Source organism: Oncorhynchus clarkii, unplaced genomic scaffold (assembly GCF_045791955.1).
Source record: "Oncorhynchus clarkii lewisi isolate Uvic-CL-2024 unplaced genomic scaffold, UVic_Ocla_1.0 unplaced_contig_1468_pilon_pilon, whole genome shotgun sequence".
NCBI lineage: Eukaryota > Metazoa > Chordata > Actinopteri > Salmoniformes > Salmonidae > Oncorhynchus > Oncorhynchus clarkii.
This window is the reverse complement of record NW_027257944.1, coordinates 261,672-272,500: the sequence shown is the minus strand read 5'-3', so window position 1 is coordinate 272,500 and position 10,829 is coordinate 261,672. Positions and strand designations below refer to the sequence as shown.

Here is a 10,829-nt window from a genome sequence, read left to right as displayed (position 1 = left end):
TACAGGTGTATTTATACAGGTGATTATACAGGTGTGTAAAGGTTTCTACAGGTGTATTTATACAGGTGAGTATACAGTTGTGTAAAGGTTTCTACAGGTGTATTTATACAGGTGAGTATACAGGTGTGTTAAGGTTTCTACAGGTGTATTTATACAGGTGATTATACAGGTGTGTTAAGGTTTCTACAGGTGTATTTATACAGGTGATTATACAGGTGTGTTAAGGTTTCTACAGGTGTATTTATACAGGTGAGTATACAGGTGTGTTAAGGTTTCTACAGGTGTATTTATACAGGTGATTATACAGGTGTGTTAAGGTTTCTACAGGTGTATTTATACAGGTGAGTATACAGGTGTGTTAAGGTTTCTACAGGTGTATTTATACAGGTGAGTATACAGGTGTGTTAAGGTTTCTACAGGTGTATTTATACAGGTGAGTATACAGGTGTGTTAAGGTTTCTACAGATGTATTTATATAGGTGAGTATACAGGTGTGTTAAGGTTTCTACAGGTGTATTTATACAGGTGATTATACAGGTGTGTTAAGGTTTCTACAGGTGTATTTATACAGGTGAGTATACAGGTGTATTTATACAGGTGATTATACAGGTGTGTTAAGGTTTCTACAGGTGCATTTATACAGGTGAGTAGACAGGTGTGTAAAGGTTTCTACAGGTGTATTTATACAGGTGATTATACAGGTGTGTTAAGGTTTCTACAGGTGTATTTATACAGGTGAGTATACAGTTGTGTAAAGGTTTCTACAGGTGTATTTATACAGGTGAGTATACAGGTGTGTAAAGGTTTCTACAGGTGTATTTATACAGGTGAGTATACAGGTGTGTTAAGGTTTCTACAGGTGTATTTATACAGGTGAGTATACAGGTGTGTAAAGGTTTCTACAGGTGTATTTATACAGGTGAGTATACAGTTGTGTAAAGGTTTCTACAGGTGTATTTATACAGGTGAGTATACAGGTGTGTTAAGGTTTCTACAGGTGTATTTATACAGGTGAGTATACAGGTGTGTAAAGGTTTCTACAGGTGTATTTATACAGGTGATTATACAGGTGTGTTAAGGTTTCTACAGGTGTATTTATACAGGTGAGTATACAGGTGTGTTAAGGTTTCTACAGGTGTATTTTTACAGGTGAGTATACAGGTGTGTTAAGGTTTCTACAGGTGTATTTATACAGGTGATTATACAGGTGTGTTAAGGTTTCTACAGGTGTATTTATACAGGTGAGTATACAGGTGTGTTAAGGTTTCTACAGGTGTATTTATACAGGTGAGTATACAGGTGTGTTAAGGTTTCTACAGGTGTATTTATACAGGTGATTATACAGGTGTGTTAAGGTTTCTACAGGTGTATTTATACAGGTGAGTATACAGGTGTGTAAAGGTTTCTACAGGTGTATTTATATAGGTGAGTATACAGGTGTGTTAAGGTTTCTACAGGTGTATTTATACAGGTGAGTATACAGGTGTGTTAAGGTTTCTACAGGTGTATTTATACAGGTGAGTATACAGGTGTGTTAAGGTTTCTACAGGTGTATTTATACAGGTGATTATACAGGTGTGTTAAGGTTTCTACAGGTGTATTTATACAGGTGAGTATACAGGTGTGTTAAGGTTTCTACAGGTGTATTTATACAGGTGAGTATACAGGTGTGTAAAGGTTTCTACAGGTGTATTTATACAGGTGATTATACAGGTGTGTTAAGGTTTCTACAGGTGTATTTATACAGGTGATTATACAGGTGTGTTAAGGTTTCTACAGGTGTATTTATACAGGTGAGTATACAGGTGTGTTAAGGTTTCTACAGGTGTATTTATACAGGTGAGTATACAGGTGTGTTAAGGTTTCTACAGGTGTATTTATATAGGTTATTATACAGGTGTGTAAAGGTTTCTACAGGTGTATTTATACAGGTGATTATACAGGTGTGTTAAGGTTTCTACAGGTGTATTTATACAGGTGATTATACAGGTGTGTTAAGGTTTCTACAGGTGTATTTATACAGGTGATTATACAGGTGTGTAAAGGTTTCTACAGGTGTATTTATACAGGTGAGTATACAGTTGTGTAAAGGTTTCTACAGGTGTATTTATACAGGTGAGTATACAGGTGTGTTAAGGTTTCTACAGGTGTATTTATACAGGTGATTATACAGGTGTGTTAAGGTTTCTACAGGTGTATTTATACAGGTGATTATACAGGTGTGTTAAGGTTTCTACAGGTGTATTTATACAGGTGAGTATACAGGTGTGTTAAGGTTTCTACAGGTGTATTTATACAGGTGATTATACAGGTGTGTTAAGGTTTCTACAGGTGTATTTATACAGGTGAGTATACAGGTGTGTTAAGGTTTCTACAGGTGTATTTATACAGGTGAGTATACAGGTGTGTTAAGGTTTCTACAGGTGTATTTATACAGGTGAGTATACAGGTGTGTTAAGGTTTCTACAGATGTATTTATATAGGTGAGTATACAGGTGTGTTAAGGTTTCTACAGGTGTATTTATACAGGTGATTATACAGGTGTGTTAAGGTTTCTACAGGTGTATTTATACAGGTGAGTATACAGGTGTATTTATACAGGTGATTATACAGGTGTGTTAAGGTTTCTACAGGTGCATTTATACAGGTGAGTAGACAGGTGTGTAAAGGTTTCTACAGGTGTATTTATACAGGTGATTATACAGGTGTGTTAAGGTTTCTACAGGTGTATTTATACAGGTGAGTATACAGTTGTGTAAAGGTTTCTACAGGTGTATTTATACAGGTGAGTATACAGGTGTGTAAAGGTTTCTACAGGTGTATTTATACAGGTGAGTATACAGGTGTGTTAAGGTTTCTACAGGTGTATTTATACAGGTGAGTATACAGGTGTGTAAAGGTTTCTACAGGTGTATTTATACAGGTGAGTATACAGTTGTGTAAAGGTTTCTACAGGTGTATTTATACAGGTGAGTATACAGGTGTGTTAAGGTTTCTACAGGTGTATTTATACAGGTGAGTATACAGGTGTGTAAAGGTTTCTACAGGTGTATTTATACAGGTGATTATACAGGTGTGTTAAGGTTTCTACAGGTGTATTTATACAGGTGAGTATACAGGTGTGTTAAGGTTTCTACAGGTGTATTTTTACAGGTGAGTATACAGGTGTGTTAAGGTTTCTACAGGTGTATTTATACAGGTGATTATACAGGTGTGTTAAGGTTTCTACAGGTGTATTTATACAGGTGATTATACAGGTGTGTTAAGGTTTCTACAGGTGTATTTATACAGGTGATTATACAGGTGTGTTAAGGTTTCTACAGGTGTATTTATACAGGTGAGTATACAGGTGTGTAAAGGTTTCTACAGGTGTATTTATACAGGTGAGTATACAGGTGTGTTAAGGTTTCTACAGGTGTATTTATACAGGTGAGTATACAGGTGTGTAAAGGTTTCTACAGGTGTATTTATACAGGTGATTATACAGGTGTGTTAAGGTTTCTACAGGTGTATTTATACAGGTGAGTATACAGGTGTGTTAAGGTTTCTACAGGTGTATTTATACAGCTGAGTATACAGGTGTGTTAAGGTTTCTACAGGTGTATTTATATAGGTGATTATACAGATGTGTTAAGGTTTCTACAGGTGTATTTATACAGGTGAGTATACAGGTGTGTTAAGGTTTCTACAGGTGTATTTATACAGGTGAGTATACAGGTGTATTTATACAGGTGAGTATACAGGTGTATTTATACAGGTCAGTATACAGGTGTGTTAAGGTTTCTACAGGTGTATTTATACAGGTGAGTATACAGGTGTATTTATACAGGTGATTATACAGGTGTGTTAAGGTTTCTACAGGTGCATTTATACAGGTGAGTAGACAGGTGTGTAAAGGTTTCTACAGGTGTATTTATACAGGTGATTATACAGGTGTGTTAAGGTTTCTACAGGTGTATTTATACAGGTGAGTATACAGTTGTGTAAAGGTTTCTACAGGTGTATTTAAACAGGTGAGTATACAGGTGTGTAAAGGTTTCTACAGGTGTATTTATACAGGTGAGTATACAGGTGTGTTAAGGTTTCTACAGGTGTATTTATACAGGTGAGTATACAGGTGTGTAAAGGTTTCTACAGGTGTATTTATACAGGTGAGTATACAGTTGTGTAAAGGTTTCTACAGGTGTATTTATACAGGTGAGTATACAGGTGTGTTAAGGTTTCTACAGGTGTATTTATACAGGTGAGTATACAGGTGTGTAAAGGTTTCTACAGGTGTATTTATACAGGTGATTATACAGGTGTGTTAAGGTTTCTACAGGTGTATTTATACAGGTGAGTATACAGGTGTGTTAAGGTTTCTACAGGTGTATTTTTACAGGTGAGTATACAGGTGTGTTAAGGTTTCTACAGGTGTATTTATACAGGTGATTATACAGGTGTGTTAAGGTTTCTACAGGTGTATTTATACAGGTGATTATACAGGTGTGTTAAGGTTTCTACAGGTGTATTTATACAGGTGATTATACAGGTGTGTTAAGGTTTCTACAGGTGTATTTATACAGGTGAGTATACAGGTGTGTAAAGGTTTCTACAGGTGTATTTATACAGGTGAGTATACAGGTGTGTTAAGGTTTCTACAGGTGTATTTATACAGGTGAGTATACAGGTGTGTAAAGGTTTCTACAGGTGTATTTATACAGGTGATTATACAGGTGTGTTAAGGTTTCTACAGGTGTATTTATACAGGTGAGTATACAGGTGTGTTAAGGTTTCTACAGGTGTATTTATACAGGTGAGTATACAGGTGTGTTAAGGTTTCTACAGGTGTATTTATATAGGTGATTATACAGATGTGTTAAGGTTTCTACAGGTGTATTTATACAGGTGAGTATACAGGTGTGTTAAGGTTTCTACAGGTGTATTTATACAGGTGAGTATACAGGTGTATTTATACAGGTGAGTATACAGGTGTATTTATACAGGTCAGTATACAGGTGTGTTAAGGTTTCTACAGGTGTATTTATACAGGTGAGTATACAGGTGTGTTAAGGTTTCTACAGGTGTATTTATACAGGTGAGTATACAGGTGTATTTATACAGGTGAGTATACAGGTGTATTTATACAGGTGAGTATACAGGTGTGTTAAGGTTTCTACAGGTGTATTTATACAGGTGAGTATACAGGTGTGTTAAGGTTTCTACAGGTGTATTTATACAGGTGAGTATACAGGTGTATTTATACAGGTGAGTATACAGGTGTATTTATACAGGTGAGTATACAGGTGTGTAAAGGTTTCTACAGGTGTATTTATACAGGTGAGTATACAGGTGTGTAAAGGTTTCTACAGGTGTATTTATACAGGTGATTATACAGGTGTGTTAAGGTTTCTACAGGTGTATTTATACAGGTGAGTATACAGGTGTGTTAAGGTTTCTACAGGTGTATTTTTACAGGTGAGTATACAGGTGTGTTAAGGTTTCTACAGGTGTATTTATACAGGTGATTATACAGGTGTGTTAAGGTTTCTACAGGTGTATTTATACAGGTGATTATACAGGTGTGTTAAGGTTTCTACAGGTGTATTTATACAGGTGATTATACAGGTGTGTTAAGGTTTCTACAGGTGTATTTATACAGGTGAGTATACAGGTGTGTAAAGGTTTCTACAGGTGTATTTATACAGGTGAGTATACAGGTGTGTTAAGGTTTCTACAGGTGTATTTATACAGGTGAGTATACAGGTGTGTAAAGGTTTCTACAGGTGTATTTATACAGGTGATTATACAGGTGTGTTAAGGTTTCTACAGGTGTATTTATACAGGTGAGTATACAGGTGTGTTAAGGTTTCTACAGGTGTATTTATACAGGTGAGTATACAGGTGTGTTAAGGTTTCTACAGGTGTATTTATATAGGTGATTATACAGGTGTGTTAAGGTTTCTACAGGTGTATTTATACAGGTGAGTATAAAGGTGTGTTAAGGTTTCTACAGGTGTATTTATACAGGTGAGTATACAGGTGTATTTATACAGGTGAGTATACAGGTGTATTTATACAGGTGAGTATACAGGCGTGTTAAGGTTTCTACAGGTGTATTTATACAGGTGAGTATACAGGTGTGTTAAGGTTTCTACAGGTGTATTTATACAGGTGAGTATACAGGTGTATTTATACAGGTGAGTATACAGGTGTATTTATACAGGTGAGTATACAGGTGTGTTAAGGTTTCTACAGGTGTATTTATACAGGTGAGTATACAGGTGTGTTAAGGTTTCTACAGGTGTATTTATACAGGTGAGTATACAGGTGTATTTATACAGGTGAGTATACAGGTGTGTTAAGGTTTCTACAGGTGTATTTATACAGGTGAGTATACAGGTGTGTTAAGGTTTCTACAGGTGTATTTATACAGGTGAGTATACAGTTGTGTAAAGGTTTCTACAGGTGTATTTATACAGGTGATTATACAGGTGTGTTAAGGTTTCTACAGGTGTATTTATACAGGTGAGTATACAGGTGTGTTAAGGTTTCTACAGGTGTATTTATACAGGTGATTATACAGGTGTGTTAAGGTTTCTACAGGTGTATTTATACAGGTGAGTATACAGGTGTGTAAAGGTTTCTACAGGTGTATTTATACAGGTGATTATACAGGTGTGTTAAGGTTTCTACAGGTGTATTTATACAGGTGAGTATACAGGTGTGTTAAGGTTTCTACAGGTGTATTTATACAGGTGAGTATACAGGTGTGTTAAGGTTTCTACAGGTGTATTTATACAGGTGATTATACAGGTGTGTAAAGGTTTCTACAGGTGTATTTATACAGGTGAGTATACAGGTGTGTTAAGGTTTCTACAGGTGTATTTATACAGGTGAGTATACAGGTGTGTTAAGGTTTCTACAGGTGTATTTATACAGGTGATTATACAGGTGTGTTAAGGTTTCTACAGGTGTATTTATACAGGTGATTATACAGGTGTGTTAAGGTTTCTACAGGTGTATTTATACAGGTGAGTATACAGGTGTGTTAAGGTTTCTACAGGTGTATTTATACAGGTGAGTATACAGGTGTGTTAAGGTTTCTACAGGTGTATTTATACAGGTGAGTATACAGGTGTGTTAAGGTTTCTACAGGTGTATTTATACAGGTGAGTATACAGGTGTGTAAAGGTTGTAATGATGTGTACAGCTGTGTGAAGGTGTACACCGGTTTCTGTAAAGGTGTGTGAAGGTGTGTACATTTTTAATGACCTGGTGGCTGGTGATCATGTCTTCAATCAGGACTCCATCTCTCTGGTGGACAGGGGTCTGATGAGACCTGGAGACATAGACAGTACTATATTATACACATCAACACAGTGATAGAGGGTCTGATGAGACATAGACAGTACTATATTATACACAGTGATAGAGGGTCTGATGAGACATAGACAGTACTATATTATACACAGTGATAGAGGGGTCTGATGAGACACAGACAGTACTATATTATACACGGTGATAGAGAGTCTGATGAGACATAGACAGTACTATATTATACACAGTGATAGAGGGGTCTGATGAGACATAGACAGTACTATATTATACACAGTGATAGAGGGTCTGATGAGACATAGACAGTACTATATTATACACAGTGATAGAGGGTCTGATGAGACATAGACAGTACTATATTATACACATCAACACAGTGATAGAGGGTCTGATGAGACATAGACAGTACTATATTATACACAGTGATAGAGGGGTCTGATGAGACATAGACAGTACTATATTATACACAGTGATAGAGGGGTCTGATGAGACATAGACAGTACTATATTATACACAGTGATAGAGGGGTCTGATGAGACATAGACAGTACTATATTATACACATCAACACAGTGATAGAGGGGTCTGATGAGACATAGACAGTACTATATTATACACAGTGATAGAGGGTCTGATGAGACATAGACAGTACTATATTATACACATCAACACAGTGATAGAGGGTCTGATGAGACATAGACAGTACTATATTATACACAACAACACAGTGATAGAGGGTCTGATGAGACATAGACAGTACTATATTATACACAGTGATAGAGGGTCTGATGAGACATAGACAGTACTATATTATACACATCAACACAGTGATAGAGGGTCTGATGAGACATAGACAGTACTATATTATACACATCAACACAGTGATAGAGGAGTCTGATGAGACATAGACAGTACTATATTATACACAGTGATAGAGAGTCTGATGAGACATAGACAGTACTATATTATACACAGTGATAGAGGGTCTGATGAGACATAGACAGTACTATATTATACACATCAACACAGTGATAGAGGGGTCTGATGAGACATAGACAGTACTATATTATACACAGTGATAGAGGGGTCTGATAAGACATAGACAGTACTATATTATACACAGTGATAGAGGGGTCTGATAAGACATAGACAGTACTATATTATACACAGTGATAGAGGGTCTGATGAGACATAGACAGTACTATATTATACACAGTGATAGAGGGGTCTGATGAGACATAGACAGTACTATATTATACACAGTGATAGAGGGTCTGATGAGACATAGACAGTACTATATTATACACATCAACACAGTGATAGAGGGTCTGATGAGACATAGACAGTACTATATTATACACAGTGATAGAGGGTCTGATGAGACATAGACAGTACTATATTATACACAGTGATAGAGGGTCTGATGAGACATAGACAGTACTATATTATACACAGTGATAGAGGGTCTGATGAGACATAGACAGTACTATATTATACACAGTGATAGAGGGGTCTGATGAGACATAGACAGTACTATATTATACACATCAACACAGTGATAGAGGGTCTGATGAGACATAGACAGTACTATATTATACACATCAACACAGTGATAGAGGGGTCTGATGAGACATAGACAGTACTATATTATACACATCAACACAGTGATAGAGGGGTCTGATGAGACATAGACAGTACTATATTATACACAGTGATAGAGGGGTCTGATGAGACATAGACAGTACTATATTATACACATCAACACAGTGATAGAGGGGTCTGATGAGACATAGACAGTACTATATTATACACATCAACACAGTGATAGAGGGTCTGATGAGACATAGACAGTACTATATTATACACAGTGATAGAGGGTCTGATGAGACACAGACAGTACTATATTATACACAGTGATAGAGGGTCTGATGAGACATAGACAGTACTATATTATACACATCAACACAGTGATAGAGAGTATGATGAGACATAGACAGTGCTATATTATACACAGTGATAGAGGAGTCTGATGAGACATAGACAGTACTATATTATACACAGTGATAGAGGGTCTGATGAGACATAGACAGTACTATATTATACACATCAACACAGTGATAGAGGGGTCTGATGAGACATAGACAGTACTATATTATACACAGTGATAGAGGGTCTGATGAGACATAGACAGTACTATATTATACACAGTGATAGAGGGTCTGATGAGACATAGACAGTACTATATTATAAACAGTGATAGAGGGGTCTGATGAGACATAGACAGTACTATATTATACACAGTGATAGAGGGTCTGATGAGACATAGACAGTACTATATTATACACATCAACACAGTGATAGAGGGGTCTGATGAGACATAGACAGTACTATATTATACACAGCAATAGAGGGTCTGATGAGACATAGACAGTACTATATTATACACATCAACACAGTGATAGAGGGTCTGATGAGACATAGACAGTACTATATTATACACATCAACACAGTGATAGAGGGTCTGATGAGACATAGACAGTACTATATTATACACAGTGATAGAGGGTCTGATGAGACATAGACAGTACTATATTATACACAGTGATAGAGGGTCTGATGAGACATAGACAGTACTATATTATACACATCAACACAGTGATAGAGGGGTCTGATGAGACATAGACAGTACTATATTATACACATCAACACAGTGATAGAGGGGTCTGATGAGACATAGACAGTACTATATTATACACATCAACACAGTGATAGAGGGGTCTGATGAGACATAGACAGTACTATATTATACACATCAACACAGTGATAGAGGGGTCTGATGAGACATAGACAGTACTATATTATACACATCAACACAGTGATAGAGGGTCTGATGAGACATAGACAGTACTATATTATACACAGTGATAGAGGGTCTGATGAGACATAGACAGTACTATATTATACACAGTGATAGAGGGTCTGATGAGACATAGACAGTACTATATTATACACAGTGATAGAGAGTCTGATGAGACATAGACAGTACTATTTTATACACAACAACACAGTGATCGAGGGGTCTGATGAGACATAGACAGTAATATATTATACACAGTGATAGAGGGGTCTGATGAGACACAGACAGTACTATATTACACACAGTGATAGAGGGGTCTGATGAGACACAGACAGTACTATATTATACACAGTGATAGAGGGGTCTGATGAGACACAGACAGTACTATGTTACACACAGTGATAGAGGGTCTGATGAGACATAGACAGTACTATATTATACACATCAACACAGTGATAGAGGGTCTGATGAGACATAGACAGTACTATATTATACACAGTGATAGAGGGTCTGATGAGACATAGACAGTACTATATTATACACAGTGATAGAGGGTCTGATGAGACATAGACAGTACTATATTATACACAGTGATAGAGGGTCTGATGAGACATAGACAGTACTATATTATACACAGTGATAGAGGGGTCAGATGA

The 10,829-nt window shown here is 36.6% G+C and overlaps 1 protein-coding gene across 1 annotated transcript in view; it reads right to left on the bottom strand.

Moving 5' to 3' along the window:
* The window catches only part of LOC139394146 (ankyrin-3-like), a 185,325-nt gene that overhangs the window by 44,072 nt on the left and 130,424 nt on the right, over positions 1-10,829 (bottom strand). Inside the window, exon 25 of the mRNA XM_071142181.1 lies at positions 7,255-7,321. Coding sequence (XP_070998282.1) covers positions 7,255-7,321 — 67 coding nt within the window. The remainder of the gene's footprint in view (positions 1-7,254; positions 7,322-10,829) is intronic.